The sequence below is a fragment of the Numida meleagris genome, chromosome 4, assembly GCF_002078875.1.
Source record: "Numida meleagris isolate 19003 breed g44 Domestic line chromosome 4, NumMel1.0, whole genome shotgun sequence".
Classification (NCBI taxonomy): domain Eukaryota; kingdom Metazoa; phylum Chordata; class Aves; order Galliformes; family Numididae; genus Numida; species Numida meleagris.
Genome location: NC_034412.1, coordinates 50,964,109 through 50,980,621, shown reverse-complemented (window position 1 = coordinate 50,980,621; position 16,513 = coordinate 50,964,109). Strand labels below are relative to the sequence as shown.

Here is a 16,513-nt window from a genome sequence, read left to right as displayed (position 1 = left end):
GAAATAGCCACAGGGCAGCCTGAATCAAAATGTGTATCTGGAGACATGAAGAGAGGGAAGGAGCTTAGCTCTGTGTAATGCTGTCAAATTGCAAAAAAGCAGATACCCTTTACGTTTGCTAATTTCCTCTATGTGCTGCCTGTGCGGTGATGAAAACGATGGCTGAGAGCTGCCAGAGGAAAGCTTGGCTGGGAGAACAGCTGCTGTTGAAGGAGGTGGTGAAGAAACCTAGTTTAGAAAGCCCATAGCAGCCTGAGATGGGATTATGTCCAAAAGGTGCCTCCGCTGCTTTCCCTGGGAGGTATGCGTGTGATGAAACAGAACTATGTGGCACATGGCCAAAATGAGTGAACGTGCATTGTGTGCAAACGCTTCCAGGTCTGATTGTGGCAGCAAATCTCTGCTTGGATCGCCGGGAGGAGGAGGTCATTGTAACTGTATTTCTTGCCACTGGTGTGGATGGGATGGAGAGGGACTCAGGGATCTGCAGGAAGCTGGCTCTGCATGCGTGTTCCTGTTGGATCTTTGTTGTGGAGCTGAGCACTGTCAGTAGTCTCCAGTTCTCGGTGCCGGCTTCCACAGGCAAAAGTTAGGGCAGTGAAGGTGCTGGTGAGTCCAAAGAGAGCTCTTCTTGCAGGAGAGCTATGCAACCTGCAGGGGAAGCCGGCAAATGTGGGGCAAGATGTCCGACCTCCCCATTGCATTGCCTTCTGCAACCACGTGGGAAGTGAGCTGGGGGCCAGGGGGAAAGAGGGTCTGCTCCAGGTGAAGTCCTGCTCATCTAACAAATGTGCTCTGCAGTTGGTGTCCGTGTCCCAAAACGTGGCCGTAATCTCACGATGTGTACAGGGGAGGTTTCAGAGGTCCACTTTGTGCTAACGGAGAATGTCTTAGCTGTTAGATCATCTTCTGGGGCTTTTCCATGTTTGCTCTAAAGGGAATTTCTGTAAGTTTATATAAAGGATATTTACAGAATCTTTTTTTACTTCCTGGAATGTTTGGAAGGTGATGCTTCATTCAGTAAAAATTTTCCAGATAACTCAGACAGAAATGTTTAGAAAATATTGTCAACACAAAGTGCATTCATTTAAGAGAACACTTGCACACAATTTCGAGTGGTGGGTGTAGCCACAATTTCTTCCACCTCCCCTTATCACTCCTCCTAATTTGTTGTCTTCTGCACATCTGCCATCACACACAAGGCAACTGTGCAACAAACTGACAATACGTATGACATTTTTTACATGTGAGATGCCGTCAGATGCCCAGTGGAAATGTTTCTCTTGCATATTGTTTTTAGCAGATGGGTTGTATGTTTACCGAACCAGTGATGTGTGATTCCTTTTTATTTTTTAACTCGCGTTGTTTCCAGAAGTGAGGTACATAGTGCTTACTGGAAACTTCTGGTTTTGCCGTGTTTGGAAACGATCCAGCTCTTGCAAAGTTGGAAACTATTTTAAATGTGCATAGTTTAACCCCTGAATATGTTTATCTGTCTCAGTAGCATAAGTACCTCCTTGCTGCAGTTCCATTTATGGAAATTTGCCACTTGGCAGTGTCATTTTCAGAGCTCTCTTGGAGTCAGGAAAACCATAGTGTGGCATTCAGACCTCTTCTCTAGGGACAACTGAACTTTGAGTAGCTGACAGTGTGTGATGGCTGAGGAGGCATCGCCGTGGGTAAGATGTGCTGATTCCCTGCCAGACTGGGACACTTCAGAAGTCAAACTAAGAATAACTCAGGAGCTGCCTGCATGCAGGAGGCAGCATGGTGGTGAAGGAGAAGAGAAATGTCTGTGTCTGTATACTCTGCCAATGTGCTTTTTCTTCCCAAGTGTCCATAAATGTTACAACAGTGGATCCCCTTGTTTTGCAGTGGTGCCTCACAGCGGAGCTTCAGCTTACAGTGTCTGGTTTTCCATGGAGTCTTCCTGTTGTGTGTGTGAGGCAGCTTTATTGCTGTTTTGATGTAACGCTGATTAAGTGAGAGGGGTGTGTTTGTGGCTCAGGAAGAACGGAGTGCTCCTGCTTCGGGCTTTCCAAATTCGTGAGACCCTCTTTTTAAACATGGCTATGCGGTGGCTTTGAATGCAACTACATGGTTTCCTGAGTAAGCAGTGAGTACCCAAGTGGTTCTCAAGCCAGTTTCTAGAGTCAGTAAAGTTCAAACTCTGAAATTGATTTTTCTCCCAAGTGAAGAACTGAAGTATTGAGTAGTACTTCTCAAATTGTTTTTCACCATTAAATGGATGATTATTTTCCTTCTTCCCACCTTTCTTGATAAATGGTGTTGGCAGTAGAAATCTGTGAGAAGGATGCATGCTGTATGTTGTATGTTACATTGCATTGCAGTATGGCAAATACCAGACATGGACAATTTATTGCCTGTAACCAACCTGTGCATTTCAACATGCCGCGCTGGATGTAGTTGTCTGAAAACAAAGGGTTCTGCACAAAGCAGATACCTGTTGATAACGCTGCTGTGAAACGTTAACCACTCTTTCATTCTCTCTTTCCTAAAGCTTGTACAATGAGGACAGAAACTTGCTGCGTATTCAAGAGAGACAGAGGCGGAATCAGGAGGCTCTGCAGGAGAAAGACAAGTTCCCTGAGAACACCCCACTCTTTCCTGAGCCGTACAAGGTAGTGGTGGGGGCTGGTCTCATCTGCTTAACTTGGGATAATAGTGTGCACGCTTAAAATTCCACAGGTGGTAACATGCAGTGTGGACTTTGAGTTGGGCGTGTTCATTTGGGGGCCTCCTGGAGCCTGGGAGTTGGTGGGAGAGTTCTCACGAGCGGCTTGGCTACACATCTCTCTGCAGCTGTGGTTGAAAACAGGTGTGCCTTCAGCGTCTGCTTCAGGGAGTAATACTGATAAGAGCAGCCCGATTTGCTTTGCAGAGACTGCCTGCAGAAACAAGATGACCTTGATGGCTTAACTTGTGGTGATTAAAATAAGATCCCAAAGGGTGTCTCTTCTTGAGCTGGATCTATGGGATTGTTTCTTTCTGTGCTTTTCACATTTCCCACTCTGTTCTTCTGTTTCAGACTAATAAAGAGGATGAATTGTCAAGCCGTATTCAGAACATGCTGGGCAATTACGATGACATGCAGGATCTCATTAATGACAGATGCCATCAGAATCTCGTAGGGATACCAGAGAGCGACGTTCCTCAGATCCCACAGAGAAAGCCCGATCGCCCATCCTTCCCTGAAAAGACCAGCCGTGCGTTACCGTCTTCATTCCACCATGCAACTCGCTATCCACACATGGGACCTCCGGTCAGTGCTCCTCCCCGTCCGGGCCACTACGCTCCCCACCAAAAGACACAACCAGGAACAGGACCAGCTCCAGGCTGGCACGCCAAGAGTCACAGCTTGTCCAGCAGCTGGAGCCAAGGTCAGGAACAAAAGCGTGGCAGGCCGGACAGTCGTGCCGGTTCTCACCACAACAGAACTGACAGGCGTCCTGCTGGTGGAGGTCATGCTCCTGAGCCACAGGCCACTCTTTTGGAGCTTTCCCCGTTGCTGCCATCTTTGTCTTCTCCAGTGGCACCCCTGTCACCTCTACATTCCATCCAGCACACTAATTCCAGGTCACAGAACAGCAGCAAATGTCGTGGGCCGACCTACGCTCAATCACCTCAGGACCGAGCGGCAGGTTCACGGGAGAGTAAAAGTCAGGACAACTCAGCCGTTATCTCGGCTGGCACCACTCAGCCTTCCTCTCAAACCTTTCCCCCACCTTTGCCATCAAAAACCAGTGCAATGCAGCAGAAACCAACTGCCTATGTCAGACCAATGGATGGCCAAGAGCAGGCACCAGTGGAATCACCGGATCTCAAGCCTCTCCTGGAGGAATACCATGGTGAACCATATGAAAGCATCTCAGATTTGAAAGCAAACACCAAGGCCAAGCTATCCAAATTGAAGATCTCTTCTGAGCCTACTGAGGTGAGTGCAATTGTCAGAGGACTTTGTTGCTGGCAAGGTTCAGCTGTGGGAAAGCATGGCATTGAAGAACAGAGGCTACCAGAGCTCTGATGGCTGTGCACGTTATCATGTCTAGAAGGTGCATTTTGAGGTAGAAGTCTCCTTGGTTTTCTCCTGGATGGGACAAGGAAGAGGGATACCTCCTCTGCTTGTATGTCATGTTTTATAAAACAGCATTGTTGTGTGCATTTTGGGGAGCTTTACTGTGCTCATCCTTATGCTTTTCCTATGGCATGTGGATCTCCTCGTGCTGATTTCTGAGCTGTTTGGGTGAGGAGACCTGTGGAGACACTTCTAGAATTGCATTTTGCCTTTCTAATAAAAAAGGATAGGGTGTATGCCATCTGCTTTTCCTGGTAAAGGGTGTTGGAAGATGTTTTGGTCAGCTGCGAATAGCTGTAGGCAATTTCTTGTGGAAAAACAGGAAGCTGGTAATGTAACATTGTCAAGAAGTTGTGAAAATAGTTTCATGCTGAGAGACGGTATTTGCTTCAGTGTTGATTTGGCGTAACGTAACGTAACTCAGAATGGGAAGAGCAGTGCGGTCTGAAGTTCATTATTTGCTTGACCAGATGTTTTACTCTAGGGGGATAGTAAAGCAATGTGGAGTCTTATCTTCTTCATTACCCATTCTTCATTACCCAAAAGTCAAAAGCAGAAATGCGCTTTATAACTGTACTCGTAAAGCCTGTTTTTTGTGTTTTTTGTTTTCTTCTGAGAAAAAAAATGCTTATTTATCAGAAATGTGACTTCCTTGTTCTCTCCCAGCTCTCTTGGCTCCATTTCTACATCCGTCTTATCTTTTTTCACATCTGCATGATCTTTGTGTTGTCTTGTGTGTGCATCTGCATTAATCTGAGCTGAGACAAGGCATCGGTGGCGATGATGCTGTCCGCTGAATGACACTTCTTTCCACTGACTTTCTATTAAGCACATACCTCTGAAGCTCAGTGTGTGTCAGAAATCCTACACCCTCCAGGGGCGGGAGTGCTGTTGGGTCTGTGGCCTGGGAAGAGCACGATAGAAAGGGAATTGAAACTAATGCAGGAAATGATTCCGTGCTAGACAAAACCCTAATTCCAATTTAAATTACGTGGTTGAGTACTTGGATAAGCTCTGTGCTGGATGTGCGGTGTGAGATGGGTAGTGGGGGTGAGAGGGTGGGCTGTTTGCTTTCAGAAAACAGCTTCTTCCCTGTGATCTCCCTTGACGTTGTTTAGGAAAGCTGCATCTTCTCGCATGTGTTTTGTGGTTAATTGAATTTCAAAGGCATCTATCACCTGCAGCTGTGGATTCATTATGGGCAGCTCCCGCTCCTAGCAGCACTGAGGAGTTCAGCCTTCCTGTCTGAGCAGACCAGCAGATCCACTGCGGAGCGGGTGAATCCACAGCAGATAACAGCAGTGACTCACTTTGCAGTTGCATACGGAAACTCAACAGTATTTCCCCTCTTCTCTGAATAAAAAAACTTCAAGTTCAGACATTGTCCCCTTCCTATTACTTCCGTTTACAAAGGCAGCGGTGTCTGAAAGGAAATAGGTTTGACGGTAAGGCCAGGAAATCTGCGAGGCTGCTTTGAGAGAGAGTTGATGAATCCTGAAGCATTACTAAGAGCATAGAGTCTAAACAAATGTGCAGCACTTAGTGCTTGGGGAAGATCGGGCTTCTTTTTTCCTGACAGTTTTATTATTGATAGTAGGTAGCTCCTTTTGTCCCTTATAATGAGACGTCATGGGATGACTCTTCCACCTCCACAGTGGAAAGAAGCAACTCATTTAACAGATGAGATTGATTTCTCTCCCCTCTTTTTGGTTCTTTTTGTTTGCTTTTGTTTGTTTGTTGTTTTGCACCGTGAAGTTAAGTGTTTCCCCACTACCCACTTCATGGTCAGAGGTGTTGGATGGGATTTGAAAGGGTTTCCTTGCTTCACAGGCATTGCATAAATTTGTCTTTTTGTTGACGCACGACTACAAAACAACAGATCAAACATTAATGACAGTTGTTACTCCTGGATTCTCAATGTTCACTTAAGGCCCTGGGAGGAAGGAATGCCCTAGTTAAGCAGTAAAATGCATATCCTGCAGTTGTGGTTATGATTAAAATCTCCAAACCTCCATCTGTGCAATGTGGACTAATGCACACAGTTTTCAGAAGGTGAGTGAGTACATTCAGATGCAGTGCTGAGAAAGTGGGATCAAAATGAAATGAAGTCTATCCTCAAAGCGTGGTGTTATTAGTGTGCTCTAGAGCACGAAGCAGTGCTCTGAGAAAGCAGTAAGGCTGATAAGCAGCTCAGTAAAGCTCCAGCTGTCCCACAGAAAGCGGAGAAGTGTGTATATGGCACAAAGCTAACGTGAAGACAACTTCACTTTCCACGTTTCTCCTGGGCACTTGGCCAGGATCCGTTAGCCGTAGGCAGTAGCGCTGTGTGGAGTGGGACATGTGCTCAGTCTCTCCCAGTTAAAGCGCGTTGTCTAATAGGAAGTGTTAGCTCTTGCTGGGAACCTGGAGTTACGATCAAGTGTCGCGAGCAACATGGCTTCTTCAGTTTCCCTGGTTGGAACCCTTACATTGGCATGACTCAAAAGGGGATTAGAACTCTGATATTATGGGCTGTGTGCCCATATCCTACCTCTGAAGGATTTTTTTTGGCTCTAGGAGACGAGTCCCATCTTGCTTGAAAGGATTAACCGTTGCTGTCATTGCTTGTGCCTTTGCGGACCGATTGCAGCTGCTTTGATTGCAACTTTAGGAAAGCAACAATTCAGTGAAGGGAGCAGATTGCATAGAACTACCTATTAAAAAACTGCTGTGGGAATGGAAATAGCCATAGCTAACTGCGGCCGAGCACTGCAGCTGCATTAGCTGCTGTGTTTTGCCAGGCAGCTCGTTAGGGCAGAAGGCCTGCAAGGGGAAATGAGCTGCCGGCTGCTGGGGCACGGGGACTGCAGCGGTGGCTGCATAGCAGCATCTCAGAGAGGGAATTGCTGTGGGGAAAAGCAACAGGTGAAAGTACAGCTTGGGTTCCTTGCATGCAGGTGTGGGGCTTATAATGAGAGGAGCTCTGTGTTGCTCGTGTGAGCATCGCTGCACGATGTTCTAAGCAATAATGTGAAAAAGGGTGATATGGGAAGGCTGAGAGCTTGTGACAGCCGGGTCTTCTGGCAACGTGGGTTCACAGCCAACGAGAGATGACTTCAATTTCTTATGTATTGAAGAATCGTATGAGCAGCCATCCCGCTACAAGTGTCTCTTCGAAGCTTGGGGGGAGTTTGCATCATTGGGATTTATTACAGCTTGGTTAGAAGGAGTGGAAGTTTGGTGTCACCACTACCTTGTGCTGGGCACCGTGGACCTTGCGGTCCTTGAAGGTGTGCACCACATCTTTGGAAGAGGGAACCACGGGACTCTGCTCACTGCTATGATCCCATGCCTTCTTCACAGCCCTGTGTGGCTGTCTGAGATGAAAGCAGGTACTGCTCTTTCTAATCTCACGTGAAATGTGTTTCTTTTTTCTCCTGGCGTGGTCAAGCATCCCCAGCTGTACTGCTGGTCCGTGAGAGGCACTGATCCCAGCCAGCATTCTCCAGGCAGCTGCAAGCACTTTGAGTCTGACAGAGTTTGGGTGCAGGGTTGTGGGCAGCTTCTGTGCTTTGGGTGCACTGAGAGTTTGTGGAATCCTTTGTTTTCTCTCACCTGCTGCACACACAGTATCTTAGGAGGAATCAAACCCAATCCCGGAGGACAGGGGAAAATTACGTGGCAGCATTATTTTGTTTCTTTTGGTGTTTTTTTTTCAACCAAGCCAAAGCCTGCAGATAGAGTAATGTAAACAGAAAAAGCGACTCGTTGTACTTGATTTAATAGATGAGTCCCACTGGAGGCAAAAGACATTTTTCCCTTGTGTGCCTCCCCGTTGGAAGAAGCGATGTGTTTGACCCAGGCTGGAAACAAACCAGCAGCACCACAGCAAAGCAGCTGCGGCAGCTGACGCGGAACACCTTCTGCCAACCTGATGTGGATTTCAGAACTCTCCACACCGTTTCTTGCACTGGTGCAAAGTACCAAAAGGACAGAAGTTGCCAGTTTGAACCGTACAGGGGGAAGGCAAATATTGCTAAGCAACCGTGCACTTGAGAGAGCGTTTTTCGGAGAGGAGCCAAGGGAGCTGTACCTGGGAGCGTCACGGCGCTCGCAGCTCGGCGCGAGGAAAGAGATTAAAAGTTCTTTCCTGGCACGGCCACTGCCAGCACAAAAGACGCTGTAACCTCCTGACACGGATCAGGGCTGATGGGGGGATGTGTGAAAACAGGAAATGTCCCTTGCCATGCCATGTAGGAAGGCAGTGAGCGATGCTGACGGAGGTAAGTGCTGAGCTGGTGGCTACAGCGACCTCACTTCTGGCTGGGGACTGGGACTGCGGGCACCCCACCTGCACCCCTGTGGGGCTGTTGGGGGCAGAGAGCTCACCATGAGACAAGGGAGATGTGCCATGCAGTGCTGGCATGGGGCCCAGGGGGCAGGCAGGGGTCAGCCTGCTGTCCCCAGTGCTGCTGGGGAGAGGGAATTGGCCTGGTGTGAGCCCCTGAAGTACTTTGATGGTATTCCTCTGGTATCTTATTCAAGAGATGCATTTTCTTCCAGATTCCTTTTTCTACGTTGGGCATCACCTTAATACTCTCCTAACACTGCTCTGAGCAGCTTTCTGGTTTTGCTGTGATTCCTAATGCTGTGGAAGTGGAGGGAGGTGGTTATCACGCTTCACGTTTTAATTCTCTTTGTGGATTCCGGTGAACTCAGGTGAAGGGCATTTTGTAGCTCAGGGATGCTCCGTGGGTGTCTCCTGTGTGGGCCCAATGATGCGTGCTTTAGCAGCCTGCTGGCAGTGCTCTTACCTCCTGGCATCACAGCAGTTCTTGTGCCTTTGCCCTATGCAGCAGCAGGATGTGGCTACACCAAAGTGTGAGGCAGCTCTCCGGTTTGTGATGAGCGTGGTCACTGATGAGTGACTTCAGAGAGCATCTGGGACAACCCCGTAGCATCATGCTGGTATTACCCGGGAGGGCGTGCTGCACTGTTTCCAAAGCGTGACTCTACCAGTGTGTTAATTTCTGAAATAACATCCAGAAAGTAGTGGTGTTCTTGCTGTGCTGTACCATGCAGCATGGTGTTCTGTGCTTCAGAGTGTCAGGTCTCCTGTTTCATTCTGACTGAGTTCCAAAGAGGTACTTGACTGAATTATCCACAGTATCTCCCTCCCTCCCAAGCTTTTGCAGCCAGTTTTCATCATCTTCATGACGAACATTTATTACTCCAGCAATAAATTAGTACCTAATTGGGTATTTCAACTTTTCAGGCAATCATTCTTCCTCTTTGGCTGCTCGAGTTTAGAATGAGTAGCAACAGCATAGCAATGCTTTTTCTTTATCTGAAGAGCTAAGTTTAGAAAATCCGTTTCTGCACTAACAGCATTTTAATGGGAGAGCTCTTCCATGTGGTTGTATGGCCACAAGCAGGACAGGGGCAGAAAACTTCGCCAGGGACACAGCTGTTGGCAGCAGGGATAAACACGGCGGTCGGTGTGCGTGTTCAGTCACATCATGATACCAGACCCCAGGAGCAGGGCCTTTGGCACCACTTTTACAGCTGGAAGTTAACAATGAGTGACGTAAACAGTGGTTTTGTAGCAGGATGTTTAAGGAAGAGTGGCTGGGCACGTCTGGCTGCAGCCCTGAGTTATGGCACGTGTCTGATATCCAGCCCAGGGACACTGCCTTGCATCGATGTGTGTGTGTGACTTACGGTGACACAGCTACTCGTAAAGCACTCTGCTCTCTCACTTCCAGAGCATCAAATCTAGAGCTACTCTGTTTGCATTTAGGTCAGTTGTAAGACAATAGTGAAAGTTGCCTTTACAAGCAAAAGGCTGTCCTGCTGTTCTTTTCCCCCAGGTTGCATTCCTTGGCTTGGAAGCACTTGGAAATATATCTTATGTTTTCCTTAAGGTTTAAAAATAGTACCTAGGCCTTCACAGTTAAGAGTGATCCTAACAAGTACAGTTCTGTTCTCTTGCCTCCTCACTGAACTCAGATGAAGATCAGAATTGACAGTCAAATAATTTCTCAAGCTGACAGCAGAGGGTTTGTGAAGGAAACATGCATTCGAAATTACTGTTGTCATGCAAGGGAAACCACGCTAGTGCTAAAATAATGTTGACATCAGAAGTCAGCCTGCTCAACAGCTGCAGCTCCTGTGTGACCTGGAAGCTGCTTCCTCCTGTGAGTGCCCCAGGGGCTTGTGACTCTGGTACTGAGTGTTCTCAGATAAACAGGAGTGGCCAGGAATGGGATGGCGAAGAGAGGAGGTCTGGGAAGCCTGTGCTCTGTTCTCAAAGTGGTGCTCAGTGCTTAAGTTCTGAAAGTACTTCACTTGGGTACTGCAGAGCATCCTTTGTACTCACTGCTATTGGTAACAAATATCTTAATGGACAGACTTTTTTAAAAAAAGAATTAAAAATTTGCTACGCTTGGATTTGGTCTTAGTGAGTAGAATTTATTTGCAAAGAATTTATTTGCTTTTAAGAGCCTAATTCGCGCAGACTCTGAACAAAACATGCTCTTAAATGATTGAATTATATTAGCAATTAGAGCTGAGTCTACTAAGAAATTGAAATCTTTTGAAATATGTACCCCATGATTTGTATTTCCAAACTCGTGGTGCTTCTTTATTCAGTTACAACATCTGGTCATTTTGGTATAGCCTTGTTGTAATTGATACAATACTTTGGCATATGTGTGTATTAACCCCAATAGAACATTCCTACCCATGACTGTGAATGAAATTTTGCAGAGTACACGCTGACACTGCATGACTCCGTGTGATTTTGCTTTAGGAAGAAGACCCCATCTCTGAGTGAGAAAAGCACATAACATCTTTAAAGAACCTTTTATTTCCTCCAGGCACAAAGAGTGCCTCATGCAGGAGTACTGCTGGGTGTTGTGCGCTGAGCATGGGGGTGCAAGATGCTGGGATTGCAGGCAAGCCATATGCAAACTGCTCCTGGAGCACTGCAGTGGGCAGTACCTCACATAAATGATTTTGGGCTCTGTAGATGAGTAGCATCGAGGAAAACGTCGATCTATGCAAGTATTCCCATCCTGCAGCTGGGAAAGGGGTGGTTGCATCCTTAAAATCCAGCTCATTTCTCAGTCTCTGTGCAATCTTTGATTTTGCTACAACTTAATTCGTAGCTTATAGGAAATAGTGCAAAGACTTAATCATCTCGGCAGCTTTTAGGTCAAATTCTTTATTTTTCTTCTTAAAAACTCCAGTAATTTTGTATGAACTTATAAAAATGTAAATAACAAAACCCCTCAATAACAATTCCTCAGCTTGAAAGGGATGAGAGGAAAATCATGTGTTAGCAGCCTTCCTGTGCTCCTTTTACTTGCTGCAGCCTGGTTGCTTTTCTTTGCTTCTTGCCAGCAGCAGTGGTTCCTATGTGCCGTCTGTTCTCCCGTGGTTTGCAGTGGTCTTTTTTCTACTGCTGGAGTTGTGATAGCAGTGCTTTCCCTTTGTGTTCTGCAAAATCGCGCAGGCTTCCAGAGCAGGCTCTGCTGGTAGCCTGATGGATGCATTCCAGCCTGTTTTGTGACGCAGAACATGAGAGCATCCTTGGAGTACAACCCTGGTGTCTGGTGTTCTTCACTGCATTCATGTGGTGAAAGCCTGTGTGGTTGTCAGGCAAAAATAAATGTGAGGGTAAATATTTGTATTAAAATACAATATTAATCGAGAAGCAGCTCTAGGTGGGAACCCAATGGTATTTTTTAGGCATTAATATTGGTGAACTTTTCTGCTAGGGGTTGTAGTGGTAAAGTCAGGAAACAAAGAAGCATAGTGAATGGTGGTGGCTCCAAGGTGCTATTCTGAAGTGCAGCATTACAGCTGTATTGCCTTTGCAGTTATAATATTGAAGGGCAGAAGGAAGGGATGCCATCCAGAGGGACCTAGATAAACTTGACAGGTGGGCCCATGTGAACCTAATGAGGTTCAAGAAAGCAAAGTGCAAGGTTTTGCACTTGGTTTGAGGGAATCCCAGATACGTACACAGACTGGGTGAAGAACTTCTTGAGAGTAGCCTTGCTGAGAAGGACTTAGGGGTCCTGGTAGGTGAAAAACTTAATGTGAGCCAGCAGTGTGCTCTTACAGCCAGAAGGCCAATGGTATCCTGGGCTGCATCAACAGAGGGGTGGCTAGCTGGGAAAGGGAAGGGATTGTCCCTCTCTACTCTGCCCTGATGAGGTCCCACCTGGAGTACTGCCTCCAGGTCTGGGGCCCCCAGTACAGGAAAGGTGTGGAGCTGTTGGAGAGGGTCCAGAAGAGGAGCACAAAGATGATCCAAGAGCTGGAGCACCTCTCCTGTGAAGATGAGCTGAAGAAGCTGGGCTTGTTCAGTCTGGAGAAGAGAAGGCTGTGGGGAGACCTCATTATGGCCTTCCAATATTTAAAGGGAGTTTATGAACATGAGGGAAATCAACTTTTTACATGGGTAGACAGTGATAGGACAAGGGGGAATGGTTTTAAACTAACAGAGGGAAGATTTAGATTAGATGTCAGTGGGAGGTTTTTCACAAGAGGGTGGTGAGGTGCTGGCACAGGCTGCCCAAGAGCCATTGTGAATGCCTTGTGTCTGAAGGTTTTCAAGGCCAGGCTGGATGGGGTCCTGGGCAACCTGATCTAGTACCACATCTGGAGGTTGGTGGCCGTGCCTGTGGCAGGGGGCTTGCAACCTGGTGATCCTTGGGATCCCTTCCAATCCAAGCTGTTCTGTGATTCAATTCTATGGTGTTCTGGGACACAAGGACCTGGTGCACAATGTCTCCACATAAAGGCCACTTCTAATTTGCTTTTTGAAGCTTAGTGCTTTCATTTCTTTGTTGGCTGAGTGCATATGGGTGCATAGAAATAAGGAGGCAAGTCACGAAATGCAGAGAATCTTAGTGGCTGACCCTTCTGGTGGCCTCTAACTTCTTTCTGGTGTTTTTTAAATGGATTTCCATGAAGTTTATAGAATCAGTGGTAAGCAAACATTTGATGAGTGCACGTCTTATGTCAGTTGATAAAAACAAACTCATTTTTCTTTGCTCTTTTTTTTTGTAGCAAACCTTGCCCAGTGATAGCCAGTGTGTTGAAGAAATTTTGAAGGTAGGTGCTCTGAAATACCAGATCTCTGTGCTTAACTCTGTTTTTCCCGCATTAAAATAGGTGAACAGAAACCCTGCTGTGCTGCAGTTCATCAGCCAGAAGAAGTGAGTCTTTGGGTACACTGCAGAGAAGGAAAGCCACCAAATCCAGATACAGCTGGAGGTGCAGCACCAGGCTTCCTGCCTGCATGTAATGTCATGCAGCGTGGTGCGTCCCAGGACATGTCACCTACTGCAGCTTCTTGCATCCTGGGACATGTCACCTGAAGCTGAAGAGCTGCTCCTGGGTTGAGCCAGGGCTGCTGATGGAGAGCTGGGTCCATGAGCCCCCCGCTGGCTCGGGATGCTAGTTCTGTGCCCAGGTGGCTACACAGCATCCATGCAAGCTGCTCCTCATTCGTGCACAAAAGTCCCTCTAGATTTCTCCCAACTCTGCTTGTAGAGCCAAGAGTAGCAGTGTGGGTTTATTTCCCTATAAATTGTCATGCCTTACGCTATTCCTAATTGATAAGGAACCTGGAGACACTTCTGAGCTTTCTTAATTGTGCCTTGATGAAAAAAAGGCATCTGCAAATTCCAGCCCAGTAGAGATTTTAATGCTGCGGTTGATGTACTTGCTGCCAAAGGTACAAGATGCGCTTTGCACAACGTGTTCCCCACACATTTTCTTTCTAGCCCTCAGGCAAACTGTGTGGTACAGCTTGGGCTATGCAGGTGTGCTTGCAGGAGGCGAGCCCTCTCCCTAGGGTGGGTGCTCTGCCCAAAGGAGGGCTTCTCGCCACACCACACTATCTCTAGTGTCCACAAGGACTTTGGGTAGAGCCTTGCAGGTCTTAAGCTTAAAAATTCACCTGTATGTATCAGTGGAAGTACTGCATTCTGCTTTTCTCCATCTCTTTCCAGGAAATGACACACTCATGGCCGCCTCTCTTGACAGCTATTCACACGCCAAGTGCTGCAGAGCCCTCCAAATTCCCCTTTCCAACAAAGGTAAAGCAGCCTCTTTTCCCAGACCTTTTGATAGATCAGGGGGGTTTCTCAGCCCTGGCACGTGCTTCCATCTGATTTTCATCTACCTTTCATAGATAAAGGCTGACAGGAGAGTTTCTCTTTTGTAGAAGCCTGATAAATTAAAGCACAATGGCTCTAGTTGTGACTGCTGTGCAGAAAAATGTTCAGCATCGTGTCTCTGTTGCAACACAAAAAAAGGTTTCGTCTTTATTTTCAACAACAATATTCGATGCCTCCATTAAACAGAAATATTTGGCAGCTCTGCTAAAATGTTCTATATTTCTTCATAAAGGCACAGACCATGAAGGCGCCAGCAGCGCATTCCTGATGGCGGTAGCACATGGCAATTTGTCCATGCTGAAACTCATAGGCAGCTCAAAGGCAAACTTTGGCAAGGCAGGCTTTTATAACACACTGAAATCACTGATATGTAGCTATTAAGTGAGAGCTGCTTGTTTTATTCTCAACTTTTTGCTTTGTCTTTTCTTTCCAGGAATCGCAGCACGTCACATCTGTAGCACAGAACCACAGTAAGTAGAAGTCCAAATAACACACAGTGATATGTATGAGCTGGCAGATAGCTTTGTGTGTTAAGTTAAACACTGGGGAGAATATCAGATGTTCGCCTTGATTAAGGAGCACAGTTTCCTGGGCTTGGCTGAATACTAAGGAATTTAGATAATGCTTTGGAGATTGTGTTCGTTACTTACCTGGAAATTAAGGCAGCAGTTCAGCAGAGAACAAACAGTGTTCTGTTAGGAATTCTGTTAGGAAATCCCGTTTGGGATGGTGAATAATCCCACTGGCAAACGATTACACCCTGGAAGAGAGTGACTTTCTAATCTGACACCCGAAGCCCATAAGGTAAAATATGGTTCACATGGGGCAAGCAAAACCAACCGCTTCGTTTTTGATTTACAGAGCAGTATGACGCACCTTCCAAAACGTTGCCTAGTTCTCATCCAACAATATCGTAAGTAACCAGACTCAGTTCCCATGCTCTACTCTGCAGTTACTTGAAAGAATCTGTAAAGAATTAAAATTTGGCTTGCTTGATGTTTCTGAAGATGAAAGTTTTATCAGTTTGGTTTTTCTCAGAAAATTTCGATGGAGTGAATTTACAACAAACAAACTTCAGCCACACAGCTATTAATGCACCGAGTGGAGGGGCTTTGCTCTGTTAATTTGTGGCTGCTTAATGTCATCACGTACTGTGTGTGTTAGTAATGTGTTAAACTGATACAGATTCCTAGGGGAACAAACTGAATCGGATCCATCTTGCATAGCATTGGGAAGTTTGTGAGGGTTAGTGAAGCGATGGGATGGAATTTGTGAAAACTTGAGGTGACGTTTTTCAGAGATCCCGTGGTCTAATTTTCTTCAACTGCCCAGGGAAAAGTTCCCTAAGAGGTGTTGTACTTCAGTTGTTTTAATGAAAACAAAAAACCAGCAGCAACAAAAATAAAACCTTTCATGCAAAGTTTCTAAAAACCTCAGCTCTGAAGTAGGGTGGATATGAAATTCCTGTGCCTTTTTTATATTATTTACATATTTCTTCTCTGTTATTTCTCTTCCCTATCATTCTATGGTTCCTCTGAGCGGAAGGCTTCAGAATTTGAATCTGATTTTGTAGAAGTTTGTTTCAAGAAGTTTGATCACAGTTTTGCAAAGGCAGGGAAGGAGTGCCAGCTGAGGCATCTGTTGCTTCAATGCAATTATTTAAGCCAGTGGAAAAGATTTGTAATAGCAGAAAGATAACATGGAGCTGTTCCGGTGGGTTAAAGCAGTTATCTACTAATTAGGTTAATTACAGGAATTTCTTGACAGTAGTTTTGTGCGGGCTGACTTTCAGTCCTTTGGGATTAAGCTGGCCAGATGGCAGCATTGTTGGGTCCTGAGCCCTGAATAACAGAAACCATTCCACATCTTGAACAGGAGGCTGAGTTGTCTGTGTGCAGCCGCTGAATGCCCGTCAGTTTGGTGATAATACAGAGCTCACTGCACTTCAGGCTGTGTTGGTGGAGGGCTGCAAGCTGCAGACTACAAAGCTTAAACCAATTTCCTTTTAAACTTTTCTTTGTAATGAATAATTAAGTCAGTAACAACAACAACAACAAAACCTGGGATGGGCACAAGTGAGAGGAAGAGAATCTCTCCATCTCAAGGTTTCACATTTGAGCTCTTCATGGAAGCCTTCCTGACCTGAGCGGTCAGCCCAGCCAGAAGCTTCCTCCTGCTGGTTGTTGGGAGCATCTCGCTGAGTCTTCGCCTTTATGGATTTCTTTGCATGAAGACAAACCAA

General features: G+C 46.3%; 1 protein-coding gene across 3 annotated transcripts in view; it reads left to right on the top strand.

Moving 5' to 3' along the window:
* The window catches only part of AFF1 (AF4/FMR2 family member 1), a 59,455-nt gene that overhangs the window by 22,140 nt on the left and 20,802 nt on the right, over window positions 1–16,513 (top strand). For all 3 annotated transcript variants that reach the window (XM_021396303.1, XM_021396304.1, XM_021396305.1), the window contains 6 exons: window positions 2,522–2,642; window positions 3,050–3,955; window positions 13,157–13,201; window positions 14,104–14,190; window positions 14,705–14,741; window positions 15,133–15,184. In XM_021396303.1, coding sequence (XP_021251978.1) covers window positions 2,522–2,642; window positions 3,050–3,955; window positions 13,157–13,201; window positions 14,104–14,190; window positions 14,705–14,741; window positions 15,133–15,184 — 1,248 coding nt within the window. The remainder of the gene's footprint in view (window positions 1–2,521; window positions 2,643–3,049; window positions 3,956–13,156; window positions 13,202–14,103; window positions 14,191–14,704; window positions 14,742–15,132; window positions 15,185–16,513) is intronic.